Genomic DNA, 25337 nt, shown 5'->3' with positions numbered 1-25337 from the left:
CTCTGTCTTGTCTCTTGTGTTTGTCATTTTGGTTTTCAGGGTTTCAGCTTTGTCATTTCTGATATTTTATCATGCCCTTAATGTCACCTAACACTGTGCTTTATTACTTTTATTTGCTGCTCTTCCGGTATGTTACAACAGCTCATATCTCATTAATCACTATTTATCCATGATTTATTTAAGCCAGTTTTTAACTTTGTGGACAGCAACAACATGCATCTGTCTTTTTTTTTCTGAGCATTTGTGTGCAGATGTAGGCTGTTTCATTTTTAATTTATTTACATATTCGGTACTTCTTAGTGTCCCCCATAACGCTGCTAAATATTTCCATTGATTTTGCATCCTTTTGTCTCTAGATATTTATGAATTTTTTGAAGTGAAGTGTTTTGCTTTCAGTTGAAAAAAGCCAGTCAAAGAACATTTTCCATTATGCTGTACTGTTCTTCAGTATGTGGATGAGATTTTATTTTACATCAAATACTATAAGACACATGGGCCAGGTATCTGTGTGTATTTCTGATAATGTTTTGTAGGTGACTGGATGGCATCGGATGTGGCGGATATTAGAGACTTGGATGAGCTGGAAGTATATGGCAGTGAAACACAGACTTCAGTTCATATTGCTTCCTATGCATTTGAGGTGAGAATGTTGGAACTGTTTCACTTAACGATATTGTGTATTGGTAAACTGACTCATCTGTGTGTGTCAATTCCAGGTCTGTGATAGCCTCCTTAATATAGGTCCATGTGGAAACATATCGATGGGTGAACCAGCTTTTCTTTCTGAGGAATTTTCAAGTATAGAAGACCCTGATATAGAACTATTTACCACTTCTGGGTATGGTAAAAATGGAGCCTTGTGTGTTCTTCAGCGATCCATAAGACCTCAGGTGAGCAGATGTGCAGAAAGTGTCAGAGCAATCTCTCTCTCTCTCTCTCTCTCTCTCTCTCTCTCTCTCTCTCTCTCTCTCTCACACACACACACACACACACACACACACACACACACACACACAAAATTGCTTCTGACATAAAAGTCTTTATTTCATTTGTATACAGCTTTTTTATTCTGTTCTATGATACATGTTAACTGCAACTAAGTTATTCTCAGGCTCTAGCCTTTCATCATCAAAATCTTCTTTTTCTTGTTTCCGCCTTTCCTTCCCTTTTTCATGTTTGAAAATATTGCAGATGATCTTGGGCTATGGAAATTAAAAACTTAATCAGTTAAGTCTCTTGGTAATTTGAAAATGTGATGACAGTTTATCATTGCTTGATATTGGCTGTAGGACAGTAGGTTTACTCCGAGCACGTACCATTGAAATAGATTAATCTTTTATTTTCATCCAGCCTGTTACATAAAGAAACATAGGTTTTATATAAATCAATGACAATTTTTGGTGTTTGCTAAGTATTTTGTTTGTTTCACCCTGAAATGCTCTTTTTTCTGATTACGCACAGCTGCCTTTATTGGGTTGTGTGGATCAGTACCTTGGCCAGCTCATTTTCCTTACACAAATCCAGTGACCTTCCCACACTACTTGTCAGTGGAGATGAATGTATTGTTGTTCAAATTGTGGAAGCAGCTGTGACTGAACACATTTTGTAAGCTCTGTTTAGCATGTTCAGAAATCATTGCACTTCTGTGCTAAAGCATGTGTTAAGATGTAGGGAGGGAACTGCAAATACTTTGTGGAGGTGTGAGGCATTAATAAAATTCAACAAATGTCTGATTTCAAACCTATATTGGATTAGACTTTTCGGCTATATTTAGATGAGGAATAAAGTCTGTGTCTATTGCACAGTACTGTCAGTTATGTCACTAAGAATCAATAAAATAGAAATTTTTGTGACCATTACACTGAGACTGTAGCCTACATAATTAATCTGCAGAACGGTATTTTAGTGGCACGGCCACTGAAATTGTTACACTATGTTGTTTAAGTCTTTCTTAGTTACTGTGGCTCATGGTCTCTGCCTCTGATGGAGATATAGTTACTGAAACTTTTTTTTTTTTTCCCACACATACTCCATCTCTGTAGATACTGACACAAAGATGGCATTGTGGCACAGAAAATAGTGATATAAAACAGCCTAGATTACATTTTTTATTTAGTTGTAATTGATAGTTTCAGCAGAGTTAGATCATTCACACCACAGAGTTTTAATGGACTTATTAAAGTACTTTGACAGGAATAAAAACATGTTAATGATCTGCATGACTGAGGCACTCTCAGGGCAGACACTCCTAGGATCTTCTACCAGCAGTCAATGTCGCTACCTTTATTTTACAAAGAAAACAGGCTACAATACAGTTGTATTTTATTTTACTGTTAATACCAGTTTTGGCCATTCAGTTTCAGAATGCTGCTAATATCCTGATATTTAAAAGCGAGTTCAAATTCAACCTGTGATAGAGGCTGGAGGCTACAAAGTGACGTAGAATAGTTTATAATCCTGAACTGATTAATTTGGTAGTCAGTCTTTTCAGAAGCGTCTCTTTACAGTTGAGGCACAGTACAATGTATGACCTACTGTGTGTGTATGAAGTTTTGGAACCGAGTGTGCAGAATTCACATGTCTTCGTCTTTGTTGTGTGAGAGTATTTATCAGTTTCTGGATGGTTCTTGTAGAAGTAAACACACTTTCCTGAGACACCAGGGGGCGGTGGCAAGGGGGAGGGGCTATGAGGCTATAGCCCCCCCCCCCCCCTCTCAAATGGAGCATCATATTACACTCGATAAAATGACTTCAGAAATCAGCGAATATATTACTTCAACAGATTCACTCATTTTTTTTATAATTATGTAGCAACATAGGTTTCAATGTATTTAAAATACATTTTAACAAAAGAATAAGCGTGGCAAATAGCTTACTATCTAACCCAATAAATATCATTTAACTTAAAATGAGCTGATTATTATTTGTTTATTTATTTTATTTATTTTATTTTATTTATTTATTGTTCCGTGGGACCACATTAAGGAGAAATCTCCATGGTCATGGAACGAGTCAATACATGAAATTATAACACGATTGTAGAAACAGATAAAATGAAATATAAGAAACATATTCAAGCGACACGTCATTAGTTTAAATCAAGAAAATCAAGAATGTAACACTGGAATTTGCTTAATTTTTTAGCTCTTCCAGGAGCTCCTCGACAGAATAGAAGGAGTGAGCCATGAGGAAACTCTTCAGTTTAGACTTAAAAGAGTTTGGGCTACTGCTAAGATTTTTGAGTTCTTGTGGTAGCTTATTGAAAATGGATGCAGCAGAATACTGCACTCCTTTCTGCACAAGAGTCAAGGAAGTGCATTCCACATGCAGATTTGATTTCTGCCTAGTATTAACTGAGTGAAAGCTGCTAACTCTTGGGAATAAGCTAATATTGCTAACAGCAAACGACATTAAAGAAAATATATACTGTGAGGGCAGTGTCAGAATTCCCAGACTATTGAATAGGGGTCGACAAGAGGTTCTCGAACTTACACCACACATAGCTTGAACAGCCCGTTTTTGAGCCAAAAATACCCTTTTTGGATCAGAAGAATTACCCCAAAAAATAATACCATATGACATAAGCGTATGAAAATATGTGAAGTAGACTACTTTTCGTGTTGAAATGTCACTTATTTCAGATACTGTTCTAATGGTAAATAAAGCGGCATTTAGTTTCTGAACAAGATCCTGAACATGGTCTTTCCACAACAGCTTACTATCTATCTGTGCGCCTAGGAACTTGAACTGTTCCGTCTCGCTTATAACATGCCCATTCTGTCTGATTAAAATATCAGTTCTTGTTGAATTGTGAGTTAGAAACTGTAAAAACTGAGTCTTACTGTGATTTAGCATCAAATTATTTTCCACAAGCCACGAACTTATTTCATGAACTGCATTATTTGATAATGTTTCAATATTACACACAAGATTCTTCACTACCAAGCTGGTGTCATCAGCAAACAGAAATATTTTTGAATCACCTGTAATACTAGAAGGCATATCATTTATATAAATAAGAAACAGCAGTGGCCCCAGCACCGATCCTTGGGGAACGCCCCATTTAACAGTGCCCCATTGGGACTGAACATCATTACCACTCTCAATATTGCGGAGAATTACCTTCTGCTTTCTGTTCTGTTACTTTAAGTAAGAGGCAAACCAATTGTAAGCTACTCCCCTTACTCTATAATGTTCCAACTTCTGCAGTAATATTTTGTGGTCAACACAGTCAAAAACCTTGGTTAAATCAAAGAAAACACCTAACGTTCACAACCTTTTATTTAATCCGTCCAAAACCTCACAGAGAAAAGAGACTATAGCATTTTCAGCTGTTAAGCCATTTCTAAAACCAAACTGTACATTTGACAGCAAATTATGTGAATTTAAATGCTGCAGTAACCTTGTATATACAACCCTCTCGATAACTTTAGCAAACACCGATGGCATAGAAATAGGTCTATAATTATCAACATTATCCCTGTCTCCTTTTTTATAAAGTGGCTTCACTACCGAGTACTTTAATCGGTGAGGAAACCGACCACTCCTAAAGGAAAAGTTACAGATATGGCTAAGTATTGGGCTAACATACATGGAACAATACTTCAGTATTCTGCTAGATACCCCGTCATATCCATGAGAGTTCTTGGTCTTTAGTGATTTAATTATTGACTCAATCTCCCTCTTGTCAGTATCATGGAGGAGCATTTCAGGTAACAGTCTCGGAACACTTTTTTCTACGAGCGCTATATGATTCCCTATTGGGACTAGGTTTCTATTTAGTTCACCTGCTATATTCAGAAAGTTATTATTAAATACTGTACATATATGCGACTTATCAGTAACACGGACATTCCCACTATGCACTGATTCTATATCCTCGACCTGTCTCTGCAGACCAGCCACTTCCTTTATGACTGACCGTATGGTTTTAATTTTATCCTGAGACTTAGCTATTCTATCTGTATACCACATACTTTTTGCCTCCCTAATAACTTTTTTAAGCACCTTACAATACTGTTTGTAATGGGTTACTGCATTTAGATTGTGACTGTTTCTAACGTTTTGATATAATTGCCACTTTGTTCTACAAGATATTCTTATCCCTCTAGTCAGCCATCCAGGCTGCCTGTTTGTGCTAGTACCCTGTTTTGAATGTTCTAACGGAAAGCAACTTTCAAAGAGCGCGAGAAAAGTCTTGAGGAAAGCATTATATTTATCGTCTACTGTATCAGCGCTATAAACATCTTGCCACTCTTGTTCCTTGATAAGGTTTACAGAAGTCTCTACAGCAACTGGATCAGCTTTCCTAAAAAGTTGGTAACTATATTTAACCTGTGTTGCAGCACAAAAATCTTTTAGACTTAAAATTTGTGCATCATGATCTGAAAGGCCATTCACCATTTTGCTAACAGAATGCCCTTCTAGTAATGACGAATGAACAAAAATATTGTCTATGGTTGTTCTACTGTTCCCTTGCACTCTTGTTGGAAAGAATACGGTTTGCATAAGATTATATGAATTAAGGAGGTCTCGTCTCCTACCTTCCAAACTGGCAGAAGTAAAGCTGTGAGTACCGGGCGTGAGTCGTGCTTCGGTAGCTCAGATGGCAGAGCACTTGCCCGCGAAAGGCGAAGGTCCCAAGTTCGAGTCTCAGTCGGGCACACAGTTTTAATCTGCCAGGAAGTTTCAACTTTTTGTATTTCCTATAAAGTGAACCAAGAACCTCCTCTAACTTTAGCAAAAATGATGTGAAATTGGAGTCTGGGGATCTATAAATAACAACAGTAAGAAGTTTAGCCCCACTAAATTTAACCACACCTGCACAACATTCAAACACCTTTTCAGTGCAGTACTTTGAAACATCAGTTGACTCAAATGGGATACCGTTTTTCACATACATGGCTACCCCCCACACCGCAAAGAGCTCCTAGAAAAGCTGCCAGCCAACCTGTATCCTGGTAAAGGAAGCCTCTGAATGATCTCCTTATGTAAGAAGTGTTCAGATATACCAATAATTTCAGAGTCAACATCTATAAGTAGTTCACTAACTTTATCTCTAATGCCTTGTATGTTTTGATGAAATATACTAATTCCCTCATTAATCGGATACCTAAGCTTTGTCAAAAGTGGTTTCTTTGTTAGAGAGACTTCCCTTAAGCAGGAATACCTGTCAGCTGACTTCAATCTAAAAAAGGTACAGCTCTAACACTCAAAACTACCGGAATTTTCCCATGAGTGATCCCACCACCCCCACCTATGCTGTCACCTATAAGCTTAATATACATTGGATGTATTATTTTCCCGGCACACACATTCTCTTGACACGTTTTTATCCTGAACTCCGAAACAGTAACCAAAAACTACTTACGTGGAGGACATCAACTCTCCTTTTGTTAAGCGATATTCCATTCGCCCCCTCCCCCCACCATTAGCCCCCCACCTTTGACTTGACCGACTTCTAGACTCACCTCTGTGAGACACTATTGCTACAAGCTGCTGTGTATGCACTGTAGTGTAGTGGTTAGCCTCATTGCCTGGCACATTGTGTCGCCAGTCCATATTCAACCACCAGCAGTTATTTGTTGTTTACGAGGTGCATTCCAGTTCTAAGACCTCGAATTTTTTTTCTAATTAACTACTCACCCGAAATCGATGAAACGGTCATTACTTCTCGACGTAATCGCCCTGGAGACGTACACATTTTTCACAACGCTGACGCCATGATTTCCATGGCAGCGGCGAAGGCTTCTTTAGGAGTCTGTTTTGACCACTGGAAAATCGCTGAGGCAATAGCAGCACAGCTGGTGAATGTGCGGCCATGGAGAGTGTCTTTCATTGTTGGAAAAAGCCAAAAGTCACTAGGAGCCAGGTCAGGTGAATAGGGAGCATGAGGAATCACTTCAAAGTTGTTATCACGAAGAAACTGTTGCGTAACGTTAGCTCGATGTGCGGGTGTGTTGTCTTGGTGAAACAGCACACATGCAGCCCTTCCCGGACGTTTTTGTTGCAGTGCAGGAAGGAATTTGTTCTTCAAAACATTTTCGTAGGGTGCACCTGTTACCGTAGTGCCCTTTGGAACGCAATGGGTAAGGATTACGCCCTCGCTGTCCCAGAACATGGACACCATCATTTTTTCAGCTCTGGCGGTTACCCGAAATTTTTTTGGTGGCAGTGAATCTGTGTGCTTCCATTGAGCTGAGTGGCGCTTTGTTTCTGGATTGAAAAATGGCATCCATGTCTCATCCATTGTCACAGCCGACGAAAAGAAAGTCCCATTCATGCTGTCATTGCGCTTCAACATTGCTTGGCAACATGCCACACGGGCAGCCATGTGGTCGTCCGTCAGCATTCGTGGCACCCACCTGGATGACACTTTTCGCATTTTCAGGTCGTCATGCAGGATTGTGTGCACAGAACCCACAGAAATGCCAACTCTGGAGGCGATATGTTCAACAGTCATTCGGCGATCCCCCAAAACAATTCTCTCCACTTTCTCGATCATGTCGTCAGACTGGCTTGTGCGAGTCCGAGGTTGTTTTGGTTTGTTGTCACACAATGTTCTGCCTTCATTAAACTGTTGCACCCACGAACGCACTTTTGACACATCCATAACTCCATCACCACATGTCTCCTTCAACTGTCGATGAATTTCAATTGGTTTCACACCACACAAATTCAGAAAAGGAATGATTGCACGCTGTTCAAGTAAGGAAAACGTCGCCATTTTAAGTATTTAAAACAGTTCTCATTCTCGCCGCTGGCGGTAAAATTCCATCTGCCGTATGGTGCTGCCATCTCTGGGACATATTGACAATGAACGCGGCCTCATTTTAAAACAATGCGCATGTTTCTATCTCTTTCCAGTCTGGAGAAAAAAAAATCAGAGGCCTTAGAAGTTGAATGCACCTCGTAGTATAGTATTTACAACGTCTATAATGTTCATGAAATATCTGATGTCTGAAATATTTGTATATTCAGTAATACTCAATGTTTGTATAAATAGCTGCACACTCTGTCCAGAAGGTCAGTTCTGTTTTGGCTATATGTTGGTGTCAGTAATAAATGAGCTTCCAATGCATAGTGTTGTATTTCATTGACAACCTTGCCTTCAGATTTGGACTTGATTGTGGTTTTAACATGACATTGTTTGGTGGAAGTGCTGGGTACTTCTGTACTCCAATTAACCAAAGTAAAAACAGTCCCTTACAGAGACAGGAAATGAAATACCAGCAGTACATCTTGCCTGTGTATTCAGGAGTCAGATGAATTCTAAATAAGCAATAACTCAGTTGCATATCAGCCGTCTTTCAGTGTTTTCAGAGACATAGGTCAGGACCCAATGAGATTGGTGTACCTTTACTCATGACATGCACAATTTCAGAGACGATGTGTCCACACATTTCACATGCTCACTTATAGAGGCCTGAGTTGGCACTCTGATGAACTGCCAAAGAAACAGTATTATTTAAGCAATCACAAACGACTGCTCGGCCTATTCTGTAACTTCTGTTACTGTTCTCTATTCAATGTGTTCAGTGCTACACACAACCTGTATTCATTATATCTTACATTGGCTCTATAGAGTACTATGTTCCATAAATTGTGATTGTTCTTGCTGTAACAAACTTGGTGACAAGTGAGGGTTACATTTTCTCCACATGTTATATGCCAACATTTCCATTTTATTTTTTATGGTTGATGCAAACCTATGGAGGGCTTATTTTTTTTTTTTTTTTTTTCTCTTGGCTTTTATCGCGCATGTATCACTTGTGCCAATTTGTGCCTTTGCAAGGACATGCCATCTCATCACTTGATGAAATTCACAAGCTTCTTACAACCTATTACTGTGTCAGAACATGTGTCATTGCGACGTGTGTAGAATTTTACCTTTGTCAGAAATGCCCAAACCAATCTTACAAAGCCTGGGCTGCAGAGTTACACTGGTTACCGTATTTACTAGAATCTTAGCTGCACTCGATTCTAAGCCGCACCTGAAAAACGAGATCCGAAATCGAGGAAAAAAAATTTCCCGAATCTAAGCCGTGCCTGAAATTTGAGACTTGAAATTCAAGGGGAGAGAAAAATTTTATGCCGCACCTCCAAATTGAAACAAAGTTGGTCCATTGTAATGTGAGACACAATTAGGTCGAATGAATGACGATACAGCTACAGTAGTTTGGTTCGAATAGTAAGCTTAGCAGTTAAGCTTTACCATGTAGCCATTGCTAGGCATCAGGCGCTCTGGCCGTATTTATACGGGTACCCTTCCTTTTTCACATGCTTCGTCTGGTTTGAATTGATTTCTTATTTTGCTTAGATCTGATAAGTGCCGTTCTCTTTGTTGTAGGTGTTTACGTCACTTTAAGCTGAAAATGCAGTACTGTACTGTGTCATGCATTGTTTGTCGCATTCTGATAATGAGTGTTTACGGCCTGTTGCTGCTCACGGCATGGCTTGCTTTTGTGCACGCTACTGCAAAACAATGGCAAGAGACTGCTATTTGTTGTTACTTACACTGCTGCTTTCTTTGATAATGATCAACAAGAATCAAATAATAGACTGCATATGATAGATGATGTTCTGAACGAGAGTCTAGCGAAAATTTTTCTCCGTTTGAAAATCTTTGCAGATGCCTCTTTAGTACATTACATTCTGCACAGAAATTAGTGTCATCTTAGATTTAAAAATCTAGTCAATTGCTGTGCTTCCTTTCTGACTGTATCACTATTAGGCATAAGAATAATACGAATATAAACAAGACATGATATGTATATTCTTCCGTGTTTGCTGTTGTCTCACTCTAGTTTCTTAGTTTATTAGGCAGACAGGATTTAAATGAGATAGCAGCAAACACGAAAGAATACATGGTAAAATGTTTATGTTCATATTATTCTTAGGGTGAAGAGAATACTGCATGTGATTCACAATTCATAAAAGCTCCTATTAGCAACCATCTCTTCTCACAGGTAGAAAAGAATTCAGAACATAGAGTTGGCCATATTGACAAACATCCCAAACAGTCTGGTCAGTCGGATTTTCGTAGTACATTGAAATGCTGCTACATTCGAAGATGAACAATACAGAATTTGTATTTACTTCGTTGTGTAATGTATGAAAATGCAGTGCTTGAAACTCGGGGCGGAGAAAAAAAAAGCACGTCTTCCACCCGTTTTTTTTTTTTTCCGACGCAGAGGTTTTTGGCGCCAGTATTCATCTGTAAGCCTGCAAAGCATGCCTGTGTAGCGCTACATATATTCGACGGCAGAAGTTAGTTGTGGCGGCACCTACCAACATTTTTCAGAACTTCCGCTTACTTTGCCCTTGATTCTAAGCCGCAGGCGGTTTTTTGGATCACAAAAACCAGAAAAAAAGTGCGGATTAGGTTCGAGTAAATACGGTAAGCTGTTGTAAATTTGTCACTAGTACCCATCACGAATTCTCCCATGATCACATCGTGCATGATGTTGTTATTAGTATGGCCCCGGCTGGGAGGGGTGGGAGCAGTATTGAAAGTTGTTCAGTCAACCCCTGTTGGCATGGTGCAAGTGTTAATGACGATGGGGAAACTATTGTAGCAGTACAACCATTCGACTCAAGCGTCGCATGAGGCAGTGTTGGTTACGGCCCCAGCAGCATGAGGGCACATCAGAACAGTGGCTGTGTGCCCCCCTTGCATCTTGCTCGTATTGCTTTGTCCAACACGAGTGTGCTACATGCCCTAAGCATTAGGCTGTTTGCAACAAGTGTCTAAAGAAAGGCCACATTGCTCAATGTGTGACTTCAGATGTGATGGACACAGCAGTACTGATAGACATCAGTTGTATCTGTACAGTTACTGTCTCCCCAAACAAATTGTTTATTGAGTTGTGTGTGTTTAATAAACCGCTGAAAATGCAAGTGGACACAGGAGCTGCAGTGGCTTTAGTAAACACTCAAACGTATGTGGACACGGGCTCTCCTCCCCTCACACAGTTTTCACAGAAGTTGATTAGCTTCAATATTCAGCAGATTCTGATCCTAGGTCAGTTCTCAACTCTTGTATCTTACAAATCTGTTTTTCACCCTGTCACCTTCTTTTTTGTGGGTCATTTCCGTACCACAGACCGTTTCAGGTTAGATGCATTTCTCCATTGCCGAAGAAATAAATTTAGTGTCAGATCAAGTTCTGCATCTGCAACTGGAGTCATTCTGCTCTTGAGTTTTTGTTGTTTTTCCGTGGGCTTGGTTGTGTACCGGTTTTCAGGCCCACCTTACCATGAAAGAGTCTGTCCGCCTTTATTTGTTTTAGGCGCAGCAGGTGCCTGTCACATTGTTTGACTCTGTCAAGACCAAATTAGACAGTTTGCTGTTGCTGGATGTCATTCAGCCTATTTCTTCCAGTGAATAGGTTACACCATTGGTGATCGTTAGGAAGCTGATGGGTAAGCTTTGCCTCTGCGGCAACTTCAGTGTAATGATTAATGCATAGTCCATGATAGGTACATACCCTTTGCCCCACCTTAACAAGTAGCTCACAAAATTATCAGGTGACCTCTACTTTTTCCAAGCCTGATTTGTTGGAGGTGTACCTCCAGCTTCCTTTGGATGATGCCACAAGGCAACTTTTCATTGTCAATACACCTTTGACACATACCAGTATAAACGCTTGCATTTTGAAGTTGGTAGTGCACCTGCAATTTTTCAGCATTTTTTAGAGCAGGTGACAGTCTGTGTGCCCAACTGTGTCAATTACCTCAATGATATTGTTGTTTCGGGTTCTTCCATCAAAGCCCACCTATGCAATCTCTGATTGTGGTTTTCTGTTTTTCAGTCTGCGGGTCTCAAATGCAATCTTGTCAAATCTCAATTTTTTCAGCTGTCAATTCAATACCTAAGTTTTCAGGTTTCTCGCACAGGAGTTGAACTATTGCGTCACCCTGTTGGTGTAATTGCGGCTTTGCCGTGGCTGATCTCTGTTAAGGAACTGCAGGCGTTTCTAGGTAAAGTTGCGTACTATCGTAAGTTTTTACTGGAGATATCCACTATTGCTCAGCTCCTACACACACTTTTGCATAAAAATGTGTCCTTTTTTTCTGGTCGCCAGCTCGTGACAGTGTGTTTGCTTTGCTTAAATCTGAGCTTCAACAATCTGCCCAATGTCTGGCCTCTTTTCAGCCAGGTCAGTGTGTTGTGTTGGCTAGAGATACCTCTCAGCCGGGTCTTGGCGTGGTGTTGGTGCTCAAATACGCAGACGGGTCTGAATGACCGAATGCTGACACTTACAATATTTTAACTCCAGTTCAGCAGCAGTATTCTCAGATGGAAAAGGAGGCTTTAGCGATTATGTTCACCATCAAGAAATTTCATGTCTTCTTGTATGGTTCTAAGTTCCATTTAATCACGGATCAAAGGTATTGGTTGATCTTTTCAACCCTTCAGCTTCCGTGCCGGACAAGAGAGCACATCATTTTCAGTGGTGGGTTGTCTTCCTCTCCCATTATCATTATCAGATACGTTACAGCCAGTGACACAACACACCAGTGCTGCTGCCTTACGTTGCCTTCCGATCAGGCTGAACCTGGCATTTGCTCAGGAAGAATTTCTTCGTTTCTGTTTAGATACTGAGAACCAGAACACAGTCAATGATTTTCCCATCACTAGTGCCACAATAGCATCAGTCGTCACCACAGATCCTGTACTTAGTTGGGTCCTCTATATTTTACCGATTGTATGGCCAGAAAACCCCCGTGCCATGCCTCAGATCCCTTGCGTAATTACTTCTCCCTTTTGCACAGTCTTTCTTTGTTTGATGGGGTTCTTCTGTTAGCTGCAGAGGGCACTGCTCCCTGGGTTGTGATTTGATTCCTGCTTGGTTACACCATAGTGTACTGTGGCTTCTGCATGTCGGTCATTGGGGGACCTTTCACAACAAAGCTTAGTTCTGCTGGCAAGTGAATTGGCCAAGCATAGATGAAGCCATTACTCAGCTTATTGCTACTTGCACTCACTGTGTTCAGCAATAGACAGCCCCGCAGGCATCTTTTCCCCCCTGACCGATGCCGCAGCACTTGTGGGGGCATCTACATGTCAGTATTGTTGGGTCCTTCCTAAATAATTTCTTGCTCATTGTAGTGGACACGTAGTTAAAGTTTCCCTATGTGGAGCATTGTCGCCCATGTCCGCAGCGCCCACTATTTTGGCGCTGTCTAAGATTTTTTGCAATTGAGGGACTTCCGTATACTGGGGACACTGGTAACATCCATTTTGTTTCTTAAGAATTTGCATCTTTTTGTCAGACTTGTAGAGTTTGCCATCAGCTCCCCTGTTTAACCTCAAACTAATGGTGAAGCTGAACTCACCTGCGAAGTATGTATCTTCAGATCCCCTGAAGCTGCTTTAGACTGTTTTTGGAGTTTGTAGCATTTCACTGTTGCTTCTGCACTACTTTCTTGAAGTCGTAAATTAAGTCCTGACTCATTTCATTAACTGTCTATGGGTTTCCAGTGACCTTACTCATTCTAATTAAAGTGACCCATTGATCCGGAACGTACACTAATTGATTCTTCTTTCTTGTTTCGATCAGAGCGTGCATTGAGTCATTCTGGGAGAGACCCTATTCTAGAAAACAATGTGTGATTGAAATTCCAAACTTAACAGAAGCAATGACGAACATACAAAATAGGAATCTGTTCCTATTTTGGCCTCCACAGCTATCAGAATACAGGTTGAATGTTTTTTCCATCTTTGCAAGCTTTCATCTGCAAGAAATGGTAAAGACAGCTAGCTATTTCATTTGGACCACGGTGGGCAATGGCCTCATGCCAAACATAGCAATGCCCTTCCTTGTTTCCCATGTCGTATACTGTAAAATTGTATGTGGAATATTTCCGTTTCTAGTAGTAAAGGCTCACATCAGACTGAGGAGTAGCCAACACTGTCTGCAGATCGAACCATGCACTAATAATGGACTTGTCCAAGATTGAACACATTTTGTCTTTTTCTTCCAGATCTCTGACAATAGTTTTATTGGCAATGTGAGACATGTATTTGTCTTCCAACTTTGCTTTCTCCTCTCCAGAGGAACTATCATTCACACTTATCCTTTTTAGGCCAAAATAATGACAAATTATATTCTTGGTTGAATGTATCAGTGTATTGCCTTAATGTGGCAGGATATATGGTAGCATACTTTCTTTCCTTTATCCATTCCTGGTACATTCTGTGCATTTTTGCAATGCTCAATTCTGCACCAAGGTATTTTCTGCTTGTTTCTTTTCTTGTGTAATGTGACTCTACACAAGGAAAGCTGTTTATATGCTCTCGCACTGACTCCTTTATTTGAGGCCCTATTGTATTTCCCCTTCTGGAATGCTTTCCTCTCATTTGAGGTGACAGAATTCCATCTGTTCTCAGTTTTTGCGTGGCAGTTCTCACCCACATATCTGTAATAGAGAGAGTGTGCAGAAACATTTTCTGACACACCTTAATGATATTCCCATCGACTGTTAGAGAATACTGACTTGAAAATTTTCTTCTTGATTCTGCCACATTTCGAATCTGTTTCCTGCTTACATCTTTCACATGTTGACAGACGAACTCTCGTTGTCTGCTATGATCCCCTATCTGCCAGAACTGTTCAAAAATATCCTGCCTGATTTTTTTGAGTTAACTTGTTATGACATTTTAGTCAGCATAAGTTAGGATCGCATCCAGGCTTCATTACTCTTGCTTTTATTTCAGCACGTTTTCGACCAATGCATGCAAAACCTCCGTTGAGAGATTCTGTTGCTCTATTTACTATCCATGAGGCTGGGTTCCTACTCCTTTTGCGGGTCTTTTTCTCCTTATTTTCACATTGTCGTGTTCTAACAGTGTTTGGTGTGGATATAGTTGTATTATGTTCCGCTGTGGATATGGGTGGAGAAAGATTTAAGCGTTGCCCAGTAGTTTGTAAGGAGATCTCTCCTGCAATAAAAATGCGTAATTTTAAAATAAAATGCCTATATTATATTGTTTTGCAAAATGTACTATGCTAAAGAAACCATTATTGTTTACCTTGGTCTTTGTTATGTTTCCATTCAAGCTTTTTTCTCTTTTGTTCCTTCTCGTCACTGCTGCTTGGCGAATCATCAGCTGCTGTGGCTACGAACTCAGGATCAGCAACAGAGTCATCACTATTATTCAAACACGATGTATCAATTAATTTTGAACTATTTCCTGTTGTCATCAATTCAGCTGTGCCATTATTGGGACAAACATTAGAAAACCATGAACTAGAGCACCCAGCATCAGTTAGAAGTGGTTCCCTTTTATTTGCACTTCTGTCTCCCGTAGAAAGATGCGAATGGCTTCGAACAATAATTATTACTGCGACATCACAAATTATTTGTAGCACTAAATAGAACTGCAGCCAAAAATTTACGCAAAATATTCTTAATTTGTATATAAAACGAGAAATCGTAATTATTTTTGTTGTCTATAGAATTTTGGGGCTTTTTCAGGTTCATTGTTACAATAAAAGAAAATGAGTACTTACGTTCATCATCTTTCGTTGGGTTGAGAACCATGTCCGTTATTTTTAATGCTCTACTTGAGTACATAATTATCCAAAAATGTAATAAATGATACTAATTACAAAAGCAGCACACTTGGAACCCGTTCACACAGATGTTTATCAATTAATGTGCTAAGCGAAATAACTGGTTATACTCGTACTGATGACCACGTCTACAATGAACATACTTATTGTTGGCTACAAACAACCTGGGACGACAATGCTACCAACTTAATGGGCGAGTGAAAAACATCGCATGCATCTACACAGTAAACTTTCCCTGTACAAACATCGTAACTACACTTATGATATTTGTTCTGCTACAATTCTCCCAGGAAAAACATCGTAACGTAACTTGCGATCATTATCATTGGTGAAAGAGCCCCTTAGCTGACTTAACGATATTCTGAAGATTGCTATTGCTGCTTAAGTTGCGGTGCTAGAGATACGATACTTATACAGGGGAAAAGTATGGAGGTAACAATTCTACTGAGCATCGTAACTCAATTTAGCCATTTTTGGACTTACGATGTTAATACTTGGAGCCATCGATATGATGGATGACCTGCTTCCACACTTAAATTGACGACTTATCTTTGCTGTCAGGATGACATAGTCATTTTCCTGAAGATGTTTGAAGAATATCTAAGTTGCCTGGCAACTGTGTTGAAGTGTGTTAAGACTGCAGTTCTCTGCCTGAATCCAAGAAAGTGCCTCCTTTTCACTCAATAAATAAAAATCTTGCAACATCTAGGAAATCCAATGGAGTCCATCCCAGTGCAGAGAAAATAAGAGCAATCACAAATTTTGTGATGCCTTGGTGCATTTAGGACATGAGAAGTTTTCTTGGAATGTGCTCGTACTACTAGTGATGCATAAAGGGGTTCTGTGTCAAGGCATGTTCCTTGCAAGAACTTCTGTTGGAAGATGCCAAATTTTACTGAAATGTGGTGCAAGAAAGATCTTTCCTTGTCTTTAAGAAGGTGCTAACATCTCCTTCAGTTAGCATTGTGTGATAAGAATACCGAGACAGAACTTATGCTGATGCTAGTCGTTCTGGGATGGGGGCAGTTCTAGTACAGATTGAAGGAGATGTTGAAAAGGCAATAGCTTGTGGTTCGAGATTACTCTCCAAGTCTGAGATAAACTACTCTACAACCAAGGAAGAGTGCCTTGCAGTTGTTTTGGACATAACAGGTTCTGGCCATATTTAGTTGGTGAACAATTCACTGTTTTGGTGGATCATTATTCTCTATACTGTCTGACTAGCCTGAAGTATCTGTTGGGTCAGCTGGTTAGATGGACATTGACACATCAGAGCACTGAGACTTCGGGCTTACAACAAAACAGTGGTGTACAAAACTGAATGAAAACCCAAGGATGCTCACTGCCTTTCAAGGAATCCTTCGGTGAAGCACAACAATGTGAACAAAATCTCAGTCATCACTACATTAAATGATATTGGTATTTAACAAAGGGAATATACAGCTTTGCTCAAAATTATAATAGCGTTGAAGGAGGAAACCAATAAAAGGAGAATTCCAGTTGATAAATGGAGTATTGTATAAGAGGAACTATGATCTGGTAGGGCAGAATTGATTGCTCATTAGTGCAGCTCGTTGCAGCCAGTGAGCGTGAGGGGGTGTATATGGCCCAGGACATCTGGGAGATCCGGGAAAAACCCGGGAATTTTTTCATCCAGGACAAATCCGGCAAAAACCCGGGAATTTTTTAGAATTCCGGGATTTTTCATTGTTTTAGATTTCAGTTTTGTAGGTTTGACGTGTAAGATCAATACGCTGACAAAGAACTTTAGTCCACTACTGCTGAATAATACTGCAGCAATGAAACATAAATCAGAGAATAACACCAAAATAAAAGTTTAGTTGGATAGAAAATGGGTAATTTACACAATGCACAGACCAGTTTGCCGACACCGAAAAGTGTCAAAGGCTTTAGGTTGAAGATTATGCAGTACGTCCGTAACAACTAACGTGCATTCGATGTGCGTGACGTCACAACTGTTTAAATTTCTAACAGATCAACAGAAAATATTACGAATAGTGGCTTGAGATGCGTTACTTTCAAAGTAAATTTCCATGCAAGATGATTTATGTTACGTGTGAGAATGTGCAGTGAATTTCTTAAATCACAGGGCTTTATAACTCTCATTCAAAATGTAACACTTTGAGGATCAGCTATTTGAAAAATGTCGGGCCCAGAAGATGTCATTTATGCCACTATTTAAAATTTTACCAGCACATTTGTATTTGTTATGACTTAACATGTAACACACGCTAAAAAAAGACCGAGCTTCAGGTTAGTTTTCATATTTAATGTTGTTCTTTCATAGATAAAAAATTATGCAATCGATGCCAAAAAGTGTAATTGACCTTCAAAAAAATGTGCATAATGTGTTACTGAGCAATGTCACAAGTCTCTTCATGCCAGAACACTTGGACTTTTCTACACAACTGATAATCATTTTGGCACAATTTTAATTGCCAAATTAGAGCCTGTTAGTAGGCCTACGGACTTCCTATCATTGTAGGAGTAATAACAGTGGATGCGAATAGACGATGCAATTCTCGTTCGTACATACACATCTGCTTAAGAGTTAACCGGTGTAGAAACGCACTTAGCTGAGTTGAGCGAGCTCGGCGTAACTTCGTAGCGTACGCGCCGCGGCCTGTCTTTCTCGTAGGCCTCGTGCTCTGAATAACTGCCGTCATTCGCTAGCGAGGTCACGTGACATGAGCTATGACTGGCTGACAAAAGTGCATCGCTCAACCCAATCTCTATTTTAGAGTTTCGGAAGCTACCGTGCTGTAATTTGTGGAATTTGTGTAAATACTTTCGCAATACGAAAATAATTGTCTCGCATCAAACAACTTTCCAAACGCATTGTTTTTCCAGGTTTTCGTTTCCTAAAGTGGTGGGACGTCCTCTGCCGGTATAAGACCTTTACGATTCAAAGGACTGATACGTTTTATAGCTCCGAGAGAAAGTATACTGTTACTTAACCCGGATGTATTTTCACCCGCTTTATGCACAGTTTCATCCGGGAGAAATTGTGTTTTTAACTGGGAAATCCGGGAATTTTTTTTTCTTGTCCACGTAGACACCCTGGTGAAGTATTTCCATGGTGCTCGAGCTTCTGTTCTCCTGGGACTCGTGCATACTCATAGACAGAATCAGATGCAGGTATTGTTGGTGAGGTCTCTACCAATTTGTTAGACACTATGTCAGCCACTGTAAGGAATGCTATTGAAGGAAGCATGTGTCACAGGGCATCAGGTACCAATTCTGTCTGCAGCACTGCCATTCGACGAAATTGGAGTCACAACCTGAATAGATCCCTGAAGGCAACAAATGGGAACAGATGGATAATAGTCTACATTGATTACCTCACCTGCTAAGTTATCGCCATAGCCTTGCTGTCTGTCAAAGCTTCAGAAAACAAGATTCCTTGTAGAACACATCGTTGTGAAGCACAGAGCAACCAGTGTGATCATCTCTGATTGTTGAACAGATTGTCAGTTGAGACTAGTATTAGAGATAATTTCATGTTGTGACATCACCCACAGTATGAAAACTGCCTACCATTCACAGACAAATGGCCTCACAGAATGCTTTAATAAGACTTTGGCAGATACTCTCCTGATGTACATCATATCAAACAGAGAGATTGTGATACAGTACTGCCTATCATGACATTCACAAACAGTAGTGAAGCAAAACACTAAAGGCTTCACATCGTTCTTTATGCTTCACGGTCGTGAGACTGAAATGACATGGGGAACAGTGTTCCCATTCCAACCAGGCGACTGTGTGAAACATCTCATCATCAGGACCAAAGGAGCAAAGCTGCTAACTCGCATACGGACACTGGACACAAAGGGAAAAACCCAAGAGCACTACAAAGTCAAGCACTATCCAGTGAGGTACAGCCTGGGAGATTTGATACAGATTTTTGTGCCAATGTGGGAAGTTGGACAATAGGAAAAGTTACTAAAGCGCTACTTTGGGCTGTATTATATCCTTTGTTGCTTGTCATACATCATGTATGTCGTCAATGGTTATGACCTTTCATTAAGAAAACAAAAGCACAGGGACATAATGCTTGTTCTTCATTTGAAGCCACACTACAGTCAAGAGGCGCAGATCAACTACAGGAGGTTCAAGGAAACCCATCCAAAGATCATGAAGCTTTGACGGTAGGAGCTACTTTTAGTGCGCATCATAGTGATGAGGATGTAATAGCACAATCAGACTACAAGGATATGCCAGTGCTGCCACACAGAGGATCACTGACAAGATCTAGATCCAGTGTGATGTAGACTCCATTGAGAAAAACAGCAGGTCATGTATGCAGTGTTGTGTAGGTTTAGCATCATTGTCTGCCATGCTGTGGTCTCCAGTTCAAACCCAAGAACCGAGCAATTATTTGTTGTTTAGTATTTATAGTTTCTGGAAGGTTCTTGAAATATCTTATTTCTGGCTGTATTTTGATGTCAGTAATAAATGTGCTTCCAGTACTAAGTGTCATATTTCATTGATGATCTTGCCTTTGGATATGGACTCGATTGATTTCAGCGTGACAATATTCTGAACATTTCATTTTATTGCTGTAGCATTGTATTGTTATGTTTTTTGCTGCTTCTGTTTTGTAAGCACAGTTTTAGCAAGAAGAAGTTGTTTCTCAGCATCTGAAACTTTCTCTCATTTTAGTTATATGAATATCTGTAAAAAATTAAGCTGTAACATTTACAGATTTGAATTACGTATTGAAATGTGTTAGGTGTGACACATTACACAAAATTTAAAAGGTGATTAAAAGTGTACATTATTGTCATGTTTGTGGCTATAGTGTTCAGACAGTCTTCTTGAATTTCAATAAAAAATGTGAAGTCTGATATCTCATGTAACCATTATGTGTTGGATAAAGTGAAATTATGGCGTATTTTATTTGTTCAGCATACTGCTTTTCCTGAACCCGGCAAACTACTGTTATGAAACTCTGATAGGAACATAGTTATTCGTAGCAGAATTGTTACTTTTGGAAATTTATTTTCATTGAACTTCTTTGCAGGTTGTTACAACTTTTGAGCTTCCTGGGTGCATTGACATGTGGACAGTAATTGGAAATAAAGATGTTCCAGATGATTCATTAAAAGGAGAAAATGAACACACACATGCTTTCATGATTTTGAGCCAGCAAGATTCCACAATGGTGAGCTTTGTCATCTCAGTTATGCATAAATTAAGAATGTTTTGTGCATCACAATGGACAGACAGTTGATTCTGACACATTTCAAATGTCAAATTTTCTGGTGGGAAAGACAAAGATCCAAGATTTGATTCCCAGTTCGGAACACAGTTTTAATCTGCCAGGAAATTGGCACACACTCTGCTGCAGAGTGAAGATTTATTTGTGAGAGATTTAAAATTTGTTTTTCCTAAATGAGAAGTGTGGTTGAAAAGAATAATGAACTTCTGTATTCCATTGTCTTAATTCACATGTAAATTCAAAAACATAACTAGTTTAATATTGAGGTATTAAAATGTGATGCAAAGCCAGAGTAAGTTGTTGCCTTTTATGATGTCACAATAAAGTCCGCAATTTCGTGATTTGTATATATTTTTTTTAAATGAAAATAGTAAGCTATGACTGACTAATCTATCATGCTGATTGTATGGTGAAACATAGTACAATGAATTGACAAATAAATCATTTGGAATTTTAATACATGATAAAATGAGATTAATTCAGTTTGAGGAGACAGCTATGGACTTACTATAACACTTATTTTGGGAAACAATCTTTATGACACAGTCGTAACCAGATGCCAGGGGCAGCATGTGGTGAACAAAGTGTTCATGTGACAATGCATGAACACTTGTTCTAGGGCTTCCATTCAGGCTCATGTTGACCAGCCTGGTGTAGCAGTTGAAGACAGCAACATGAAAGCTGAAGTTTTAAATTTCATGTTCAGGAAATTGTTCACACTTGAGAATCATTCAAACATACCATCATTTGACCATTGAACAGACTCCCGTATGGACGACATGGTAATAAGCATTCCTGGAAAGGAGAAACAACTGAAGGATATGAAAGCAAATAAATCACCAGATCCAGATGGAATCCCAATTTGATTTCACGAAGAGTACTTACAGCATTAGCCCCTTATCTAGCTTGCATTTATTGTGAATCTCTTGCCTAGCACAAAGTCCCAAGTGATAAGTTGCAGAGTCCTTGAACATATTCTCAGTTCAAATGTAATAAACATTTGTGAGACTGAAAAGCTTATGTCCATGAATCATCATGGCTTTAGAAAGCATTGCTCATGCAAAACTCAGCTTGCCCTTTTCTCACATGATAACTGTGAACTATGGATGAAAGGCAACTGGCAGATTCCATATATCTAGATTTTTAGAAAGCGCTTGACATGGTGCAGGCTGGTAACAAAGGTATGGGGATATGGAATAAGTTCACAGATATTTGAATGGCTCGAAGACTTCTTAAGTAATAGAAACCAATATGTTGTCCTCAACAGTGAATGTTCATAAGAAACAAGGGTATCGTCAGGAGCGTGCGAGGGCGGTGTAATAGGACCGCTTTTGTTCTCTGTATACATAAATGACTAGGTGGACAGGGTGGGCAGTAATCTGCACTTGTTTGCTGTGATGTATGGTAAAATGTCGAAGTTTGAGTGACTGTAGGAAGATACAAGATGACTTAAGGCCCCCGTAAATGATCAAACGTTTGACAAAATTGCTGTTATCTAGCCACGGGTTTGCCAATTGGGCATGTACACATTCAAACAATGTTTGTCAGTTTAACTTCACTCTGTAGCAGACACTGTTCGTGTCTGTCAGGATTTCGACAGTAGTGAGAATGGCCACAGATGCAGACAAAGCAGACCTGGCATTGACTATGTCACTGTGTTTAAAGAAGAAGAAGAAGAAAACAAGATGCTGGTTGATGGAATGGCTTAATATTAGGGGTTTATGCATGAAAATCTGCTAAACGAAATGTTAATCCCAGAACCCGATGATTACATCAACTTTCTTCGAATGTACAGTGAAACTTTTGAAAACTTGTTAAGATCTTTATAAAAGAGCAAACTTGTCTGTCAAGTTCATTCTTATCTATCCACAGATATATCAAACAAGCCCATACATGTAAAAAAGGAAGCTTGTCAGTTTAACCTTACTTTTGAAGCAGATGCTTTTCGTGCATGCTGTATTCTTGAACTGTAATGGGAACAGCCACAAATGCAGAAAAGCATATCTAACGTTGACCCTGGCTGTATGTTTAAAGAAGAAGAAACCAGACACTGTTCCAGGGAATGGTTTAAAATGAGAGAGAAATACACAACTGGGACCCTGTTATTGGAAATGTTACACTCAGAACTTGACAATTAGATTAACTTTGTGCTGTACAATGGCACTTAATAACTTGTTTAGTGTTACTTTACCCTCACACTGAAAAAGGAGACACAAATAAGTGAAAATTTATTCTCTTCTACTTGGTCCTCTAAATTACAGTTCATTAAAACACGACAACGTGGGAACATATAGCCCACATTGTTTGCAGAAGAACCAGAGAACTAAGATTTCTTTTATTTCATTTCACTTCCACATGCATGTTTCTGTATAGTAAAATATTAATTTGTTCATAACCTCGTGCTGCGTAATATAAGTCTGGGAAGGATGTGATACCTCTGCCATTTTGGTAATAGTCAGTGCTATTGGTTTTTATACTTGATCGTAGTTTCCATAGTTGTGGATACAATAAGATAAATCATAGTAAAACAATTTTTCATTAAACATATGAGGTGAAACATCGACACAAGCAATGTCCGCCATCTTGTCAAACTTTCCATCAATCAAAATTTCTCGCAAACACGTCAAACATGATCTATTTTTGACAAACACGTCAAACAGTGCCGTACACAGTCAAATATTTGGCAAACATAGCTACGTTTGACAAAATGTTTGATCATTTATGGGGGCCTTTAGACAAAATTTCTAGTTGGTGCCATGAATGGCAGCTAGCTTAAAATTTAAGTTAATGCAGATGAGTAGGAAAAACAAACCTGGAATGTTTGGTTACAGTAATAAAAGTATCCTTCTTGACACAGTCAAGATGTTTAAATATCTGGGCATAACATTGCAAAGCGATATGACATGGAACAAACATGTTTGAAATGTAGTAGGGAAGGCGAATTGTTGACTTCAGTTTATTGGGAAAATTTTAGGGAAGAGTGATTCACCTGTAAAGGAGGCCAAATTAGAATACTGGTGTAACCTATTTTTGAGATTGAAGGAAAATATCGAAGAAATTCAAAGGTGGGCTGCTAGACTTGTTACCAGTAGGTTTGAATAATATGTAAGAGTTACAGAGCTGCTTCATGAACTCAAATGGGAACTCCTGGAGGGAAGGCAATGTTTTTTTCAAAAAACACTATTGAGAAAATGTAGAGAACTGGCAGTTGAAGCAGACTGCTGAACATTTCTACTGCTGCTGACATACATTGCGCGTGAGGACCACAAAGGGAAGATTTGAGAAATTACAGCTCATGTGGAGGCATATAGACAGTCATTTTTCTCTCGCTCTATTTGCGAGTGTAACAGGAAAAGAAATGACTAGTAGTGGTGCAGGGTACCCTCCAACATGCACCATACAGTGGCTTATGGAGTATCTATGTAGATGTAAATGTAGACATGCCGCCCATAGCATCTGAAATTAGACATCATAGGTAGAAACTGGTTATGACTGTTTCATAAACAATGTGATCGTGTCAAAAAAACTTAATAACTGTTTGAGCTGATTGTACAATAATTCTTGCACTGTGTCTAGTTTGATTTAAGGCTTCCTAAGCTTTGTCAAACTCGGACTCTTAACACAGGCACTTCAGTGCTATCCAAATTGATACTCATTTCTTCTTTTATCATATCAGTAGATAATTCATTCTCCTGATAGACATTCAGTGTACTTTTTCCATGCATCTGTTGTCACCTCTGTTTTAACAGTGGAATTCCTTTTCCTCTCTAAATTGCCTTTATTTTTAATTTCACTGAAGGTTGTCTTTACTTTTCTACAGGCTAAGTCTGTCCTGATAATTTCATTTTCAATTTCTTCACATTTTTCTTGCAATTGTTGTTCTTTTGCTTTCATGCACTTCCTACCGATTTCATTCATAAATAATTTATATTGCTGTATACCTGTCATTTCTTTCTATCCTTGATCATTTGGAGTATTTCTTCTGAATCCATTGTTTCTTTTCAGGTACCTTCCTTATACTGATATTTGACTGTCCATCTTTTGTGACTGCCCTGCATTTTGACATTTATCATCACATTACTTAACAGCCACAGAGAACTTCTACCAGCCATTTTCATTCGTGAATCATTCTGTATTCATCATCTTTACACATTAATTCTTCCTGATGACTCTCTTAAACGTCTACCTACTCTTCATCGTTACTAAATTTTGGCGTGTGGCTTGTATCCGTTCCTGGGTACACCTTACAATCCAATACCTGATTTCTGTCTCACTGTGATGTAATCCAGACCTTTTCCAAGCATACCTCCCTCTATTTTGATTCCTGAACAGTGTATTTCCTATTAACAGCTGAAATTTATTGCAGAATTTGAGCAATATTTCTCCTCTACTGGCAAGCTTGTAATATCTTGTAACTCTGTCTTCTACCACTTCCCCTGATATAGTGTCCCAGTCGCCTTGATTGTTAGATTGTGATCCATTTTGCATTACTGAATTACCATTAAGTGCTCT

General features: G+C 39.2%; 1 protein-coding gene across 2 annotated transcripts in view; it reads left to right on the top strand.

The window, feature by feature from the left end:
- LOC126162339 (cleavage and polyadenylation specificity factor subunit 1) overlaps positions 1-25337 on the top strand; it is a 316445-nt gene that overhangs the window by 85743 nt on the left and 205365 nt on the right. For both annotated transcript variants that reach the window (XM_049918776.1, XM_049918777.1), the window contains exons 8-10: positions 534-640; positions 717-890; positions 20628-20768. In XM_049918776.1, coding sequence (XP_049774733.1) covers positions 534-640; positions 717-890; positions 20628-20768 — 422 coding nt within the window. The remainder of the gene's footprint in view (positions 1-533; positions 641-716; positions 891-20627; positions 20769-25337) is intronic.

The sequence above is a fragment of the Schistocerca cancellata genome, chromosome 2 (assembly GCF_023864275.1).
Source record: "Schistocerca cancellata isolate TAMUIC-IGC-003103 chromosome 2, iqSchCanc2.1, whole genome shotgun sequence".
Lineage (NCBI taxonomy): Eukaryota > Metazoa > Arthropoda > Insecta > Orthoptera > Acrididae > Schistocerca > Schistocerca cancellata.
Note: the sequence above shows the minus strand (reverse complement) of the source record. Positions and strands in the feature narration are given on the sequence as shown.